The sequence below is a fragment of the Nothobranchius furzeri genome, chromosome 2, assembly GCF_043380555.1.
Source record: "Nothobranchius furzeri strain GRZ-AD chromosome 2, NfurGRZ-RIMD1, whole genome shotgun sequence".
In the NCBI taxonomy this organism is placed as follows: Eukaryota; Metazoa; Chordata; class Actinopteri; order Cyprinodontiformes; family Nothobranchiidae; genus Nothobranchius; species Nothobranchius furzeri.
In genome coordinates, this window is record NC_091742.1 from 29,234,087 (window position 1) to 29,252,340 (window position 18,254).

The window sequence follows — 18,254 nt, forward strand, 5'->3', positions numbered from 1 at the left end:
TCTAGAGTCCTGGAACCCCCCAAGGTGCTTTACAACACAATCATTCACACCCTGGTGGTAATGAGCTACATTGTAGAGGACTGACAGAGGTGAGTCTGCCGTACACACACACACACACCAGTCCCTCTGACCACCAGGCAAGTCGAGTTAAGTGTTTTGCCCAAGGAGACAGCGACAGACTGAGTGGGGCTCAAACCTACAACCTTCCGATTACGAGGCGAGCACTCAACTCCTGTGCCATCGCCGAGTACATTAAATATAAGAAATCATGACAGGTGTCCTTCAAATTGTCTAGCTGGCTAGGAGGTTCCATTAAAATGACTTTTATCAAGTATCTAAACAAGATGCCCCGTGCTCTCCATCACAACCCATGCCCAACCAAAAAGTCTACATCATTGTTCTCTGGACAGTTTTAGGGTTATAAAAAACTGTTTAAAATATTGACTTTGCTGTCAGGTCCAAATGAAGCAGGTGTGGTTGTGTAAAGCGGTTTTAATGTTATGGTTGACTGTCTCTTCTCTCCATGTCTTTTAGACCCACCCAGGTGAAATGGCAGCTAATGGAAGCGAGCTGTTACAGAAAGAGCGGTGAGCATGAATCTTGTTTCCTGTTAGCTCATTTACAATGTGAAGTGTCATAAGTCGGTAAAGTTCTTGCCCTCTTTATTTTGTTGCAGGAAACTACCAGAAAGCTCTAGAAACCTACAAAGAGATCCATCGCAAGTTTCCAGAAAATGTGGATTGTAATGTATCTTTGATGTTCTTGAAAAAAGACGTTCAGGCAAACTGCATTTAGAAAAATACAATTGAAAGGTTCAGTCCCCTTTTTCAAGCAACAGATGTCACAGAAAACGTTATAACACCACACAACAGATACTGTGGACCATAAAATATAGTGTTGTCTTATGCTTTTGACCAATTTACACGTTGTTTGTTACTTTTCTGCTATATTTCCAAACGTAACACTCCTAAGTAACCATAAAACAATTTAGTACGCTAGCTAATATGTTATTAGCTAGCGTACTAAATTGATGAAGAACGAAGCTTTCAGGTTTTCTGGTTTATTCCTGTCTTCAGAATCATCACACTCACTGTCACCAACAACCTTCCAGAACCTCAACAGACACCGTTCTTTTCTTTGTGATACAAACACACACGCACACACACACACACTCACACACACACACACACACACACACTCACACACACACACACACTCACACACACACACACTCGTGCCACAGCCGACAGTGAACAGACGCCGTTCACATACAGCAAACCTTCGGAGCCTACCCCGAACCGGACCTCCTCCCACTGAACAGAACATGTTAAGCAACTTCTTACATAAAATTTGCAAACACAAGCAGAGTTGTGTTCCATCAGAGGGCCTTGCTTTGGTTTTGCTTGCTGTTTAACTGCTCTGAGCCAAGATTGTGTGATTTGTTCACAGAGAAGTCATAGCCCTTTAACTTTTACACATTTTGACACCTTACAACCACAAACTTAAAGGTTTTAAAGAAGACGAAGAAAAGATCGTTTTTCAAGATCACTTGTGAGTCGCTTTGGACAAAAGCGTCTGCTAAATACACAAACATAAGATAAAAACCAGAAGGCGCGTCACAAAAACAAAAATGTCAGATATAAAAAATAATTTAGAAAATGATTTAAATATATTTAAAATGGGCAAAAATAGACAATTGTGATTAAAAAAGTTAAGAAAGCGAGAGAGTGAACAGGAAAGAGGGAAACCAGTGGATCCTGAGGAAGGTGGAATAGGTGGGGAGAGCAGAATAAAGAGAGAGAGGTGAAGAAGGTCATACAAAAGCCAGCTTGAACAAGTGAGTCTTCAGCTGCTTTTTAAAGGAGACCACTGAGTCCACTGATCTCAGGCTCAGGGGGAGAGAGGTCCAGAGTCTGGGGGCCACAGCAGCAGATGATCTGTCACCTTTGACCTTTAGCCTGGTGCTGCACAACCAGTAGGCTTCGATCACTGGACCTCAGGGACCTGCTGGGGGTGTAGGGACTAAGAAGATCACCAATGTAAGATGGTGCTTGTCCATGTAAGGCCCTATAGACCAGAACCAGGGGGTCTCATTTATCAAACATGGCGTAGAATCCTTACTAAAACCGTACTTAAACTCAGCAAAAAACAAAAAGTACTTACACCAAGCAGGTGTGTGATCTATCAAACATGGAGTACGCACAGCTGCACGCAATCTCCGCTTCATAAATCAGAAACTACCTAGAAAGGTTCTCAGCTGCTTTTTCGTCACATCCCGCCCTCGCCACGCCCACTTACTGCCATAAATAGTCAATGCAAAGTGCCTTGTGGACCTCATGCATATACATAAGCCGGCTTGTTGCAGCATTTCGATCACGACCGTAGATCAAGGCAGATCAAGGAAGCGCTATTTCACCGAAGCAGAAGTTGAGGTACCTGTGGGTGAGGTGGAGAAATGAAAGGAAGTGCTTTTGCAAAACAATAAGGGAAAATCCACGGAGTGGCACAGCGTTGCTGAAGCCGTCAATGCTGAGTTCTTCAGAGAGATCTGTGGCGGATATAAAAAAAAAGATCCGATCAGGATTCGATCCCCAGACTCCCGGGTGAAAGTCACGCACGCTAACCAGTCAGCCCTACTGGAGGAGCTGCAGAAATCCACAGCTCAGGCGGGACAGTCTGTCCACAAGACAACTAGGTTGTTTCCTCCATAAATATGGCCCATGTAGAAGAATGGTAAGAAGAATGCCTTTGTTGGTAGGAAGACCTAAAACGTCTGGTATGTAGGGATCAGCAAACGTAGAATAAAGTGCTCTGGTCAGACCAAACCTAAGTTGATGTTTTAGTCTGAATGCAAAGGAAAAGTATCACTGCTCATGTCGCTGGACCCCCTATACGGCAAAACCAAAATGCTCCAGAAACGCATCTCCATTCACCATCTCACACTGCACCTTTATTTCGGACTAGTGACCAGCAGCTACCAGTTACTTGTATCCATGAATCTGAGTAAGCCTGTGTGTTTTTAGGTCTGTGTTTCCTGGTGAGGCTGTCCACAGACATGGGTCTAAAGGAGGTCCAGGAATATGCCACTAAGCTGAAGAAGGCAGAGAAGATGAAGGAGATCCGAGAACAGGTGGACGTTCAAATTCTACAGCTAGATTGCTTGTTTTTACAGCCTTGTGGCAAAATGTCATCTAGAAATGTTGTTGATTTAAACAACTGACAGCAGAGCTGTGCCTGCTCACTGTTTCTTAATGAGGAAGACAAGCGGCTTGGGCAAACACTCATTCATTCACCGTAAAGAAGATGACTTACATGAGGATTAACCCAAAAAGTATTTTTGACTGTTGCGTGATATGATACGTGTTGATTATTGTCTGACCTTTAAATCAAATGAAATCCAACTTTATTCAACAAGCACTTTTCATGCAGTGAATCAACTCAGCCTTTATTTAAAAAGCACCTCACCGGCACAAGCGTGCCACCAAGGTGCTGTACAGCAAAAGAATAAAACATACTAATTCAGCAGACACGATTAAAACCAACGAGTTCAACTTACAAGATAAGAACATGTCAAACATCCACAACAGCTAGCCCACCCAAGTCAAAGCCAGATCGTAGAAGTTGGTTTTCAGCCTTGTTTTAAAAACTGCTGCTGATGGAGAGATCCTAACAGTTGGGGGCAGTGCGTTCTACTGTTTTGGGCCAGCAACGGAGAACGCCCATCACCTCTTGACTTCAGCCGAGCCGTGGGAGCCACAAGCAGCAGCTGTTCTCACAACGGAGTGTTTGAGCCGGAGCAAATGTCTGTAACAAGCTGGAGCCGATCCGTTCAGAGCCTTAGACAAGATTAAAAGAAATTCTAAAACCTACAGGTAACCAATGGAGAGTAGCCAGGGTTGGTGTCACGTGTTCATGCTTTCTTTTGCCGTCCAAGAGTCTTGGTGCAGCATTTTGGACAAGCTGCAGTCCAGCTACGGTGCCCTTACTGACACCAGTAGTCGAGGCGTGAGGTAATAAAAGCAGGAACAGTCTCAAGGTCCCGTCTGGATAAAAATGGCTTCACTTTGGTCAAACGTCTTAAATGATACAATGAAGAGGATACTGCAGCACCCACATGAGCAACTCTAAGTGCTGTACAGGATTAAAAACTTAAGCCACCACACACACACGTGCGTGTGCGCGCGCACACACACACACACACACACATGAAAGCTATAGCCTGAGTACAGATGAAATGGCCAACAAAGAAGAAGAACACACCATTTAGTTTATAGCTCAGCCTCAGTTAGAGAAACTGAGAATAGTTATTGTCATGGAGTTTATCAATAACCCCATTTCCTATAGTAGAGAGAGAGGAGGAGACAATGAACAGACAAGCCAAACAGTTATAACTGTGGCACAATGCACTAGACAACATACCTATCTCTTTGCTTCTAACACTGGAGTTAACCAACAACGAAACCAGTCCTAGTTATAAAAATAATATTTCAACTCCACAGTAGGGTACGGTTGCTTCATCAACAATGTACCACGTCACCCAATAATGCTGTAGAAGTGAGTTCTGCTAATTCTAAAGAGAGCAGGGCCAAGCAGCTGTGTCAGCGCTATCGTCTCACTTGTGCCCGAGGCCTGTTAGAACGCCTGTTTACTTTCTGATACGACCTTGCTGTTTAACCCAGACACAGAGGAGAGTGAAACAGTTTCCAGAACAGTTATGATCAACAACATTTACAGAAACCTGATTGGTTGTTTGGTCCGTGATTGCACCAATACCAAGCAGCATTTGTCCTGGACCATGAACTCACCGTTGACAGGTCGTTAACACTGGTAATACCAGACTTTCTCCATGAAACCTTTATGTACATACTTTAAACATTTGTTCTGATTATTGCAATTCTTTAAGACCATTTAAAATCATCCAGATTCAGTATCAACACTTCAGAGCTGCAGGTCTGCATGTCAATCTTTATTGGCACAATGAACTACCTGAATGTTAATCTGGCCGCCTCCCTAATCCATGTCTGCTTCAAACAGCCTCATATCTTTATGTACATAACTGTTGCATGAGATCTAGGTTATTAAACTCTTTGTAGCTGGCCCCACACAGACCAGTCACCAGCTCACTTCTGTGATCAGAATGACTCTAGTATTCTAAACCTAGCTTGTTCAGAGATAACAAATAAGATGTTAGTAGTTGATTGCCCTCTTCAGATAAACCCTTTACATAATGACCACAGTCTGAGCTCCAGGTTTTCATGACTTTAACCCTCAGTGACTTACTTTCATCTATTCCTGCTGATTTACAGATGAAAGCAGATGCTCAACAGCTGTTTTACACCTGCCTGTCGGTAATCTATGCTCCTCAAAGACCGCATTGGTTTTCAAAAAGAGGTTCACATGTGGAAATTAGGATTATTCTGGGTCACCTTCAACACCTGATTAGTTAAGTTGCACTGATTAATATAATCTGTGCTACTGTGTAAAATTTATATCCATCCGTTTTCTTCTGCTTATCTGGAGTCGGGTCGCTGGGGCAGCAGGCTAGGCTGAGAGGCCCAGGCTTCCCTCTCCCCAGCCACGTGGGCCAGCTCCTCCGGGGGAATCCTAAGGCGTTCCCTGGCCAGCAGAGAGACATAGTCCCTCCAGTGTGTCCTGGGTCTTCCTTTAGGTCTCCTCCCAGTTGGACGTGCCCAGAAAACCTCACTACCTCCTAATCAGATGCCCCAGCCACCTCTACTAGCTCTCTACCCCCCCGAATGACCAAGCCTCTCACCCTTTCACCCTACAGAGAAAACTCATTTCAGCCACTTGTTTCCATGATCTCATTCTTTCAGTCACCTCTCCAAGCTTGTGACCATAGGTGAGGGTGGGACTGTAGATGGAGCGGTAAATCGAGAGCTTCGCATTCCGGCTCGGTTCTCTTCTCACCACCACAGGACCAGTACAACGCCCGCATCACTGCATACACATCACCTATCTGCCTATTGACCTCGCCCACCATCTTCTCCTCACTTGAACTGAACAAGACCCCAAGATACTTAAACTCCTCCCGTTGGGGCAGGACCTCATCCCTGAACCGGAGATAGCATTCCACCCTTTTCCAACTCCTTTGGACCTAAGGCCATTTCAGTGACCTCAGCCCCAGAGATTGGAGAGTCCATCCCAAAATCCCCAGACACTGCTTCCTCACTGGAAGACGTGCCAGTGGAATTGAGGAGGTCTTCGAAGTACTCTGCCCACGGATCCACAGCGTCCTGAAGTTCCAGCAATGAAAACACACCTACAGCTAAATTACTTAACAGCTGATGTCAAAAATAACAGTCGTGTTCTTACACACCTAATATTAAAAGGTCCTCCTACATGTTGCTAGTGCAGGTGACGTTTATGCGTTTAGATAACTGTGTAATGCAACATTGATGCCACCGGGTGGCAGCAACACACGGTACTTGCTGAGCGGAGTGTGCTCAGACAAGTTTTTAGCCCAGCAGTGAGACGCCACTGGATTACTCAAGCTGCAGCCTCTTCAGTAAGGCCCTTGTTTTAGATTCATGGGTTTCTTGAATATAAATACAAGTTGTTATAATTAATAAATACGTTAAGAATTCTGTTCATTTTTGCTTAACTTGAGTACCAACGTGATTTTTCACATTTCTCCTCTTCCTACACTTTTCCTTTGTCGTGGCAGAAGGTGAAGTCAGGACAGGGGAGCACAGCGGGAGGTCGGAGAGAAGGCAGTGGAGGAAGTGCTGGTGAGTCCTAGTCACCAGGACACGTGGTGCTGTTTCTGCTTGCCTTTGAAAACACTGTTAAATATATGTTTATACATATATATATATATCTGTTATGTGGTTATTTAATGGTTCGGCTTCTGATTAGGTGGAAATGGCCTGTTTTATATAGCCCCTTCTAGAGCTCTAGAGCCCCCCAAGGTGCATTACAACACATGAGTCATTCATACACTGGTGATGAGCTGCAATCTGTCTCCCTGCAGCAAAACGCTATTGAACCACCGCCATCTGCAGAAAAGGATCTCATGTTTTTGTGTTTCATGTTGGTGAGCTCATCTCCTCTCAGCTCTCACACATCACAGAATCAAGTTTTCACAACTCAGCGGACGGTCTAGTTCTAGTATAACTCCGGTCTTACTCGGACTATCAACAGAAATAAAAACGGGTGTCGTTTATAATCCCCATTTTAAACATAAATGTAAACCAAAGCTCAGAGAGGCGGAGTTTTGCTGCTGCGGCGTCCCAAAGGTGTGTTCTCTTTGGCCGGTTGCAGACAGGAGTCGTAGGTTTTCGAGTGCTTGTAGACTGTCGGAGGCTGATTTGGGTCGTGAGACGTCTCAAAAGGCTGTCGCAGAGTCGGGCAGACCGGACAGCCACCCGTTTATTTACACCATCTGGCTAAGCTGGCTGCAAACCACAGTGTGGTCCGGGCTTTAGAGCTACATGTTGCATCCCATATTTTCTTTTATCTACCTGTTGGACTCAGTTCTGTTTGACTTGAACCAACAAATAGATGGTGATGGGTAACGGGAAATGGTAATTCTCCAAGTAAATCAGTTAGTTTTATCAGTTTTTACAGATATTTCGCTAAAAGTTGAGCTAAAAGTTGTAGCTGACATTAATTCAGTTTAAATGCATTTATTGTGACACAAACATGAAGCAACCCTTCACTTATATATGAACACACCTAAAGACACTACAGTGTTACCTTGTGTGGTAGAGCTTCACATTATGAATGCTTAGTTGGTTGCAGAGTTGAACATTACCAGAAGATGTCAGCAAACTGCATAAGATGAAGCTATTGAGACGATAAAGAGGCGATGTGTAGTTTTTACCAACAATCTCTGGAAATATCCATAAAAATGTTGTTGAACATGAATGAAATCGGGCCCAGTAATGCTGGCGGCTTGGTACCACGTAACCATACAACTCCAGAGTAAAACACATGGATCTACGTCTCTAGGTGACACCACACGCACACACGTTTCCTGCTAGTACATGAGCCCGTGGGGACAAACACATTCACCGAAGCGGTTACAAAACCGTCGTCATTCATAAACGTTGTTTTACACGTTTACCTCTTGGCTCGTTGCCAGTGATGAAAGTGATGTGCTGAACGAGGTTGAGCGATCTGATGAAGTACTAGTTAAAAATGTGTGCTCCCAGGAACTTTGACCTTAATGGCCTTGCGTTGGTAAGGGCTTACTCCAACACAAAAACAGCTTCCTCGCGATAATCTGTGTACAGCTCGCTGTCGCCAGGGGAAAATGCACACCATCCCTTTAAGCTGTTTAAGGACGTTGGAGTATTTGAAAAAAAGGTGTTGATATTTAATATTCATTAAATCTGTTCATAGAATTCCTCTTTGATGTTTGTTTCATCATCACTTGTTTTCATCCTTCCTGCTCACGTGCAGCAGTCGTGTCTACACATGTCCCCACCTCTCCTAGGAAGTCCGGCGTCATGGGTATACCTCTGTGTGTGTGTGTGTGTGTGCGTGCATGCATGTGTGTGTGTGTATGTATGTGTGTGTGTGCGTGTGTGTGTGTGTGCGCGTGTGTGTGTATGCGTGTGTGTGTGTGTGTGTCTGTGTGTGTGTGTGCATGCGTGCGTGTGTGTGTGTGTGTGTGTGCGTGCGTGCGTGTGTGTGTGTGAGATATAGTCTTCTTGAATGGCTTCTTTCTGCAGGGAATCTGTTATCAGTAGAATCCTGTAATGTAATGTAATGTAATGTAGTGATTAGTTACCAGTTACCAGTTACCCAGAGGCATTTGCTGCTTCATCTTGTAACGACTTCCATTAAATGTCTGACCTGATGAACTAGATTAGAAAAGCTCTAACTTTTTATCTTCTCACTAATGAATAATGCCGCAGCGTGGAGTTGGATATTTGTCCAATGTGCTGTCTCCTTTCTCTGTTTGGTACTTCTACTTCTCCGTCTTGTGTTTCCTCATCCATCGTTTTGCTCTACTCCCTCTTTGCTGTTCAGAATCTCAACCTGAATCCAAACGATTCAGTCGTCTGTCAGACTCAGAGGGAGGTATGTAAGAATTATTCCTCTGAATCATGTAGAAAGGTATTGCACAGCCTTGAAAATATTAAAGGAGACATGTGACTTTTTATTAACAGTTATAATAGTTCTGTGATTTATAGAAAATGTTTTCAAGAAGCTTTTTGCATGAAACCAGTTTTACATGAAGCAGCTTCAGCACTCTATTCTCGACATGTTCAGCAGCTTCCAGGAAAACAAGCTTCTGCTCAGAGTCAGAAGGTTTTATTGCCACGTGTGTGAGAATCACATCAGGAAACAGCTGCGGTACTTGGTGCATGAAAAATAAATGATGAGCTAAATTATAATTAAGATATAAACACAATGAAGTTATAATAAAATAGGGTATCGATAATTAGAGAAGCAGCTACTTTATACAAGTCAGTGTAGGTACAGGTCAGAGCGGATCAGTTCAGGTGCAAACACAACACTAGGGTCATGTGACTGAAACAAAACAGCTGGAGTGGGCGGGTCCACGATTGTCCTCATGAGTCCGACTGCAGAGGGGAAGAAACTGTTTCTGTGGCGAGAGGTTCTGTCCACACCCCCCCTGATAGGCTGGGCCAGCATCATTCATTACAGAGTTCAGACAATTTGTTGGGCTGCATGGTGGTGCAGTGGTTAGCACTGTTGCCTCGCAGCAAGAAAGTTGCAGGTTCAAAACTCGGCTGCGGCCATTCTGCGTGGAGTTGCGTGTTCTCCCCATGCATGCGTGTGTTTCCTCCGGGTACTCCGGTTTCCCCCACAGAGCACAACACGGCCTATAGGTTATAAACTGTAAGTCGCTTTGGATAAAAGCGTCTGCATGATAAACATAATAGGACTAATCCTCATGGTGGCCTGGAGCGTCATCTTTCATTTTTTTTAGCTGCAGTGGCGGCTAGTGATTTTTAATTTTTTTGTCAGGTCGCATTTTTGCTGTTGGTCTTCAGATGCACTAACCACATACGACCACTAGGAGACACCAAATAGCTATTCTTATGCTCACGTCCACGGCACTTGCAGCAACAGAGCTGTTCCAAAAACATGCTTATTATTTACCAATGTATGAAACCTGCACACTTCATTAATGGGAAGAGGCTTGCCTACGCGATAAACTCCACATTTTCTACTTCAACCACAGATAATGACAACAAGCTGCTTAACTCATTCACTGCCAGTGACGACTAAAGTCGTCATTTGCATTTTTTTATTGTTTGAGCATCGGAACGAGCCCCCGCGCTGAGAGAACAAACATCTCAGCCCTGAAGCCGATCTTCATCCGCATACGTCACACGTCACATGATCAGGAAGCAGAGATCGTTTTGGGCCGTTCCTGTAAAAAAAAAGTGAGGCGCGACCCGGAAAAGCTTCTGCCGATCACAGTTCAACAACGGATTATGAAAGAACGGATAACGCTGGAAACACACGGATTCTTCCTGATGTAAGAGGAGAGTCTCCTCTTTGTTTCTGTTGTTTTGGCGTCGACATCATGCTAGCGCGCAACGTTCTGTGACTCTTAAATAACAGTAAAAACGGTGAGAAACGCTGGCAGCGAAGGCCGCTAGCGATCAGGAAACGGCTGGCAGTGAATGAGTTAATAAGAAAAAGTTGAATACACAGATCACACACACAAATCAATGCAAATTTAACAAAGTCTAAAGCGTAAATTCATTGTTATCTTTGCTGGTTTATGGTCATAATAATCCATGTTATATAAAAAATATTCCACTCCCGTCGTATAATCCAGTCTCCCAACGTCACCCTGAGCAGTGTGAACTGTGGGGAGGTTCCGGTTCCGAGGGAGCATCCTGACCTGAACTGAGACTCCGCCAGGTTTCGGTCGCAAACCTCTGCGACCAAAGGCTCTCCTATTCTTTGTATTGGAGGGGGGGGGGGGGGGGGGGGTTCCAACACGCACACGCCAGTGATAGTCTAGGCAAAGATTGCTGCACCCGAAAGGTACATCAGAAGATGATTCAGTCTTGGTAAAAGTATTAGAGAACACTTTTAAACTACCTTTAAATGCAGATTATACACAGCACTTATAGTCTCTATGAGGTATAGGTCATTTAGTTTCATCTTCATGTTTTTTATTTCAAATATTTTGTGATTCTCATCTTCTTCTTCCTGTGAGCAGCCTCTATGGACGAGACACAACTGTTTAGTAGTATTTGAAGTACTTCATTGGGAGTTTCTACCTATAATACGTTATTTATATGTAAAATACTGGCGATTCTTTTGATTTAAAAAAGTGCTACAGAAGACGACTGCTGGATCTGTAATGGAAGCTCAGTCCATAGTTTAGGAGTTGCAACTGAAAAGGCTCGGTCACCCCGCATGTTCAGCCGTGATCGCGTGAGCAAGGACAAGTCCTCTGAACGAAGAGGAAACGTGAATGCAGCGTGTCTGCCAGATATGCTGGAGCCAAACCATTTAAAGCTTTAAAAACCAGTGAAAGAACTTTAAACTGAATCCTAACAGAAACAGGTGGCCGATGTAAAGCTGCCAACATCGGCAGAACGTGGTGAAACTTTCATTTGCCCTCCAAAAATCTCCCTGCAGCATTTTGGATACGTTGCAAACGGGCTAAGGCACCAAGGCTTACTTCCAACAGGATGGAGTTGCAATAGATCTGGAGGGAGCCACCACCAGTAGCGGTTTTAGGCACGGGCAGACAGGGCAGTTGCCCGGGGCGGCATTTTTTCATGACACAAAAGGGGTGCACAAGCGCTGAGTAAAAAAAAAAAAAAAGGAAATCTGCGCCGCACCGAGGTTTTCTATTATCTGTCATATGACAGTGTCTGGATTGGAAACAGCAAGTTGGCGCCCCCTGCAGCTGCAGGCGCTCCTGCTGACTGAGAACGTTCACGTGCTCCGTGTGTCTATGAAGAACAGGAAGGGGAGGGGTGCGGCGGGGGAATTCACCTCTGCGTCTTTCCCAAATGAAATGAGCGTGCAGGGGCTGAATCAACTGTATTAACATGGCTAAAGTCAATCACATCTTAACGTTCTTCCATATTTCATTCATAATATCATAAACACAGGCCTATCATTCTTTCAGGTTTCTCTGAATTGTGTGAAATGGCCGAATAAAAAAAGGAAAAACAAAACGATTTTGTAGTCACCCCCACATCAAGGTCAAATTGTTTAGTCCTGACTAAAGGAAACTTACTGAGTTAAGAGCCAAACAGAAAAGATGATCATAAAAAGGCTAAAACCACCAGGTGCCCCATTCAGGGGGGAAAAAAAGAAAAAAGAGGAGAAAGATAAAGGTATGTAGCTCTCATGATGCATGTTTTCAATTTTTTGAACCAGTTAACTGGGATTTTAACGGTTAAATTTGGTCAACTAATTGCTAACAGAGCTAATAGGGCTGAAATATTGAAACGAATATTCAAATGGTTCGAAAAAAGTCCTTGAATCGTTTTTTACTGATTCAAACTAGGATTTGTTAAATGCTCGCTGCAGCCTGTGGCCTGCCTGAACAACAACAAACACATGTTGATCATGTTCACATAATAATAAATAAAACAACTCTACAAGCTGAAGAAAACACCCCAGTCACCACTAACTATCCTGTTTATTTATTGCAGATGGCTGCACTGATTATTTTTTACATGATTTGTTCTGTAAAAGTTGGCATTTTTGTTAGTCTACAGTTTTTTATGTCAGTTTAAATTACAATTTCAGAGGCAATTCTAAAATATCATGGATCAGGATAAAGATCTATTGGAGATCTACCCCAACTTTTGGACTGCTCTGCCAGTCCCTGTGGCTCAAGTTGAGAGGAGCTTTTCAAAACTTGATCAAGTCATACCTGAGGTCACCTATGTTTCAGGGGCGGCTCACTAACCTGGCTCTGATTAGTATCAATCACTCGGGAGCAGATTTCATATGATAACATTATTGATGACGTTGCATCAAGGTTAGGTTTTAATTTTAGTTTGTGTTTTCTGTTCTAAGTGCAATGCTGTAGTGATTATCTTTATAGTTTGTTATGTGTGAAATATTTTTGCTATTTAGAATATTTATTATATATTATGTTCATATATTCTTAATATTTAGTTATTGTTTGTTTTTGTATATTTGATTCTATATATTTTGATACAGTATATAACGTATATTGCTTTACATTCTGACAACTTCATAGTAATTAATGTAAATATGTGCAGCTTAGAAAAATGAATGTTCAATAGTCGTTCTAATAAAACATGCCTGTTTGTAGAAAACATGCGTGTGTTCATGCAGGTGGGGTGGTGTGGTGGTGGTGGTGGGGGTATGGTTGGGGGTGGGGGGCGCTCAAAGGGGGCCTCGCCCGGGGAGTAATTCGATGTAGAACCGCCACTGGCTACCACCCCGTTTATGTGACCTCTAAGGCCTAGTCCACACGTAGCCGGGGTTTTTTAAAAACGAATATCCGCCCCTCCAAAAACTTGCATCCACACCACCTCGTTTTAAAACCAAACTCTGTCCACACGTACCCGGATAAATACGTTGTTAAGGACATGCCAGACCTGTAGGTCTTCCGCAAGGAGCAGTAATTCCACTTGCAAAAACAAACAAGCAGAAAGCGCTTGGACAACTGATGGATCGGGTAGTGACAGAGCGCAGCTCTGAAGGCTTCCATGCTGTCGGCTAGTGTAAACACAGGTCGCACACGTGATGTCAGCATTTTTTGTCGCGGAAAGTGACGTTGCGGACCTTAAAACTCCGGTTTTGTCCGTCCACACGCAGACACCCAAAACGGAGAAAACGTAGATCTTCACTTTGGCCGGAGTTTTTAAAAAGATCCGTTTTCATGTGGATGACAGGCCAAAACGTAGAAAAATATCTACGTTTTGGCAGATCCCCGGCTACGTGTGGACAGGGCCTAAAACAGAAGTCTCTCTATTCATTCCCAAAATAACAGCATAGTCCTTCAAGTTATTTATTACGATTGTTCAAGCTACCTGACAGAAGTTCTCCATTTTTTAATAGAGATGTAAATGAAAAAGTTAATTAAATAAAAAGTGAGGAACGTTCTGGATCTGTTTCTTCACATTCTGCATTATTTTTTATGTATGGAAAGTAAAGATCGGGACTCGGTATCTGCAGAATGTCAATCAAACGACTCGGACTTGAGGGCAAAAAGACCTGATCTGGACATCCATCATTTTGAACACGGACTATCGCAACAAAGTTTACACCGTTTTAATCGACAGCACCGCACATGAAGCGCTGAACAAGAACTTGACAATAGTAGTAAACTCAGAACCTCCACAGAGACAGGTCAATGAGAAAGACCATTGCACCATAGACATTATCCCTGAGAAGCCTCCCCATGTAAATGCAAACTCTGAGCATTTCTAAAGAAGGAACACCACTCAGACCCATTATCAGCATCAACATGTGTGGCTGTGGCTTGATCGCAGCGTATTTGGTATCCCGACTACAGTCACATGTGTGTCAACTTCAGGTTCTCAGTATGTTTAGGAAATTTTACCGTCACGACTGCTGACTGATTTCCACTGGAATGGTCATAATTGTGTGTTCATTATTGTTTTATGTAGACAGCAACCACAGCAGTGGCAGCAGTAGAGGAGAGCGTCTGAGTGCCAAGATGAGGTCACTCACCGTTTCCAATGAGCCTTACGAAGCCGACAGCCAAAAAGAACTCGGTGAGTTGCTGTTTTTTCTGATTTCATGCAAACAAAAATGGTTCCAACAATTAAATTCTCAACCAAACATGAGTGCTCCCACATTTTTGTTCTAAATTTAGTTTATTGTTTTGTTTTGAGTACGTGGACTTCAAACTGGTCCTGGATCAAAGCGGGAGACGTAGACGGGGACCTCCGTTGTTTGATTACTGAGACCAGCGGGATGCTGGTCTTCTCTACCTCGTCTAGAAACAGAGTTGGTTCGTTTCATATTGGGTGTACGTACAGGAATGAGGTCGGGCATGTCATTTGGTTCCACGCCTTTGAGTGATTTATAAATGATGCTAATTACGAACTCTTACAAGCTAATAAATCTCAAAGTACGTGACCGGCGTGGTTGAAACATGCATCATTACTTTTCATTTAAACTTCAGTACAACATGTGTGAACCAGGGCGTGAGGCAAAGCGGATTAGAAAATAGCGTTTTTGGCCCCGTTCACTTGCATTCATTTTTTTCTTCTTCCGGGGACCCGTGAGCCGACCAGGAAGGGAGGAGACTAATTACCCCCAAATTCCACTACCTCCGCTCCGCTCCGGCACGAACTCCGGAGCAAAATCGGTCCCGTTGTAGTCAATCAGAGCAATTCCACTACTGCGGCCGTGCTCCACCAGTGCGGCGAAGTGCGCCGCCCTCTGTCCCGGCGTCCGGCAAAAATAGGATTGATTCTATTTTTGCCGGACGCCGGAGCAGGAATCACAACCGCCCAACAGGAAAAGGAGCGGGCACAATTTCCGTTTTTCACAATAAATCGATAAACAAAAGGCGTTTTTTGTTTCATATGCACAGGTTTAACAACTTTTAACAACTATCAATGGCGGCTGAAGTTTAAATGCACAAAAGTAAGCCATAAATACAGTTTCCACTATCAAAGTAGTCACGCTTTGTTGATCCAAACACTGCTGATCTCTCAACACACATGATGGGCAGATTAAACAGTTCATGCCGATGCTTCTCCCACACAACGGGTGTTTGGATCTAACTTCCGCGTTTATTGCTCAGACTGTATCGCAAGATCTCGAAAATCCCGCGCATGCTTGTTTGCCCCCCCTCAGGTCTCCGCACCGGAGCGGAGCCGTTGTAGAGCGGGTACCAGTAAAAATTGAGTTTGGAAGCGAGCGGCTGCGGAAGGCGGGGGCGGAGCGGAGGTAGTGGAATTTGGGGTTAGGCTCTCTATGCCTAAAAGCAATAAAAGTAAATAAAAACATTCCAAGAATATTACCAGAAAAATGAGAACGAAACCAAAAGAGTACATAAAAGTACAACATTAACTAGATTTTTAATATTGCTTTGATGGTTGTTTAATATCTAGTGGGAGTTTGTTCCACAGTGTTGGGGCCAGTACTACAAAGGCTCGCTCCCCTCAAGACCTGCAGTTAAACCTCGCCTCGAACAACAAATCCTTCTCTGCAGAGCGGAGAGGTCGAGCAGGAACATACTTTATTAAGATAAGGTGGCGCTGTTCTGGCAGGCGCCTGGAAAACATAAGTCAGGAGTTTCATTTCACTGCTATGCTTCACAGGCAACCACTGCAGAGCATGAAGGACTGGAGACATGGCCCCTTTACCCCATAGATGAACCTGGCTGCAGCATGTTGCACCATCTGTGATGTAGAAATTGCAGATCTTGGAAACTGCTCAGCAAAAGTAACTTTATGAAGATAAAGTGCAAACTAATGTTCATAGTTGGTGCAGGAAATATGAAACTTCTACGGTGAAAGGTTTAGGTCTCGAATAAACGTGGTGTAAATATCTTAGGTCGTCTTAAACTGACAAACTGAAGCTCATCACATTCCTTCATGGAAAAATCAGAAGAGCAGAGAAAGCCTTGAATTTTAGTAGATTTATTTTGTAAGCCAGGTTTACCGTCAGAACAAACACTTCAGTCGCATACGACTTTTTTGAGTGCACCTAATCAGTAACTTCCTAATCCAAATATTTAATTAGCCAATCACGTGGCAGCATTTACTCTTCTAGGTGTGATGAAGACAACTGAAGTTTAAACTGAGCATCAGATCTGAAGAAGCGATTTAAGGGAGTTTGAGAGTAATATGGTTGTTGGTACCAGACAACTGCACTGAATATTTCAGAACCAGGGGATCCATTAGGATTTTAACCCGCAACCATCGATGGTTTGTATCAATATGGATCTCTGACACCACTAAAGGCTATGTTTTAGTGTTGTGATGCACGTCTTGTGCTTTTCCTCTGATTGCTGTTTAGATGCTTCCTACATGGACCCACTGGGGCCTCAGATAGAGCGACCAAAGACTGGCGCTAAGAAGCGTGTGGATGATGATGATGACTTTGGAGATGAAGAGCTGGGGGATGACCTGCTGCCAGAGTAGATGCATCAAACCTTTTTTAAAGTATGTTTTTGTTGGACCAAATATTTTGTACACATGACCTTAACTTGTGTCAAGTTGTAAATCTAATCGTTCCACATGAGTCGTATTTAAAGTGTCACATCGTCAGCTTTCTATTGTAAAGGCAAAAATAATATCCGTACATGATGTGAAAATCATGCTGCCACGAGTCTGACTGTAACAACGTGTGCGGTCTGCTGTGTGTGTTTCAGTCTCGACGACGGCCTGGTGTCAGAAGGTCACGGAGGTCGTTCCTCAGGAGTCTAAAAACCCTCAACAACCTGTTGGCACTCCAACAGAGGAGACCACCACCACATTTGTTCCAGAAGAGATGCCACCTCTTGAAGGTGACGACGATGCTTCATGAATGAAACGGACTTCACCACACTTCAAACCCTGCTTCAGCACTAGTTTATCCCCTAAAAGTGCAGGAACTGTAAATGAAATCGTTCCTGTGGTGTGGAGGACCAGAACCGTACACTATTCCTTCTAAGAAAAACGTTTATTTTTTTATTTTGCTGTGAAATTACAAAAGTGACTTTTTTTCTAGTACTGTTGCTTCGATGTACATGTTTGTGGTAAATGTTCGGACATGACCGTGTTGGGGTGTATAGTCTGACGTCTGGAGGGAGAGGACCGTTGGGTTGTTTTTGCCTGAGTTCAGGCCTGCCTGTGCAACAAGTCTTGTTCTTTTGCAGAAAATAAAGCTGTTTGTAAAAAAATAATAAAATAAAATAAAACTAAAAGAGCAAAAGTCACCTTTTCTAATTTTGCTTGGATGAGCTGTTGTTGGTATAATTTCAAACAGCAGCTTTTATTTGAACATCGTCGATTTTGCTGAATATTTTAAAGGCTTGAAATTCTAAATGATCTTGATTTTATACAATGTTCTTGTGTTTTCTGTTAAAACGTTCCTTTTATTTCATATTAGAACTGTGAGCTTTGCATTTTTCTGTTTCTAAGAAACCTTTAAGACGTGGCTGCAGGGCGGATCAAAGCCAGTCCACTTCCTGGCTCATCCCTTGAGTTAGGAACCTTTTTTCTGCTTGAATGATTCAGAGGTCAGAGTTCAGTACGAACTGAAAATCTATTTCTCTGAAAAAGTTCAGAAACTGGGTAAAAATTCTGCCTGGATTTATACAACACCTCAGAAAG

The 18,254-nt window shown here is 43.4% G+C and overlaps 1 protein-coding gene across 4 annotated transcripts in view; it reads left to right on the plus strand.

Moving 5' to 3' along the window:
- Positions 1 to 17,532, plus strand: part of ift88 (intraflagellar transport 88 homolog) — a 51,530-nt gene extending 33,998 nt beyond the window's left edge. The window contains exons 19-27 of one of the 4 annotated variants that reach the window (XM_054748517.2): positions 535 to 587; positions 677 to 742; positions 3,024 to 3,130; positions 6,686 to 6,749; positions 8,425 to 8,475; positions 8,998 to 9,048; positions 14,589 to 14,696; positions 16,957 to 17,102; positions 17,312 to 17,532. In XM_054748517.2, coding sequence (XP_054604492.1) covers positions 535 to 587; positions 677 to 742; positions 3,024 to 3,130; positions 6,686 to 6,749; positions 8,425 to 8,475; positions 8,998 to 9,048; positions 14,589 to 14,696; positions 16,957 to 17,081 — 625 coding nt within the window. In that variant the 3' untranslated portion in view covers positions 17,082 to 17,102; positions 17,312 to 17,532. The remainder of the gene's footprint in view (positions 1 to 534; positions 588 to 676; positions 743 to 3,023; positions 3,131 to 6,685; positions 6,750 to 8,424; positions 8,476 to 8,997; positions 9,049 to 14,588; positions 14,697 to 16,956; positions 17,103 to 17,311) is intronic. The other 3 variants (XM_054748518.2, XM_015948320.3, XM_015948321.3) reach the window with 3 other exon arrangements.
- The last annotated feature ends 722 nt before the right edge of the window (positions 17,533 to 18,254 follow it).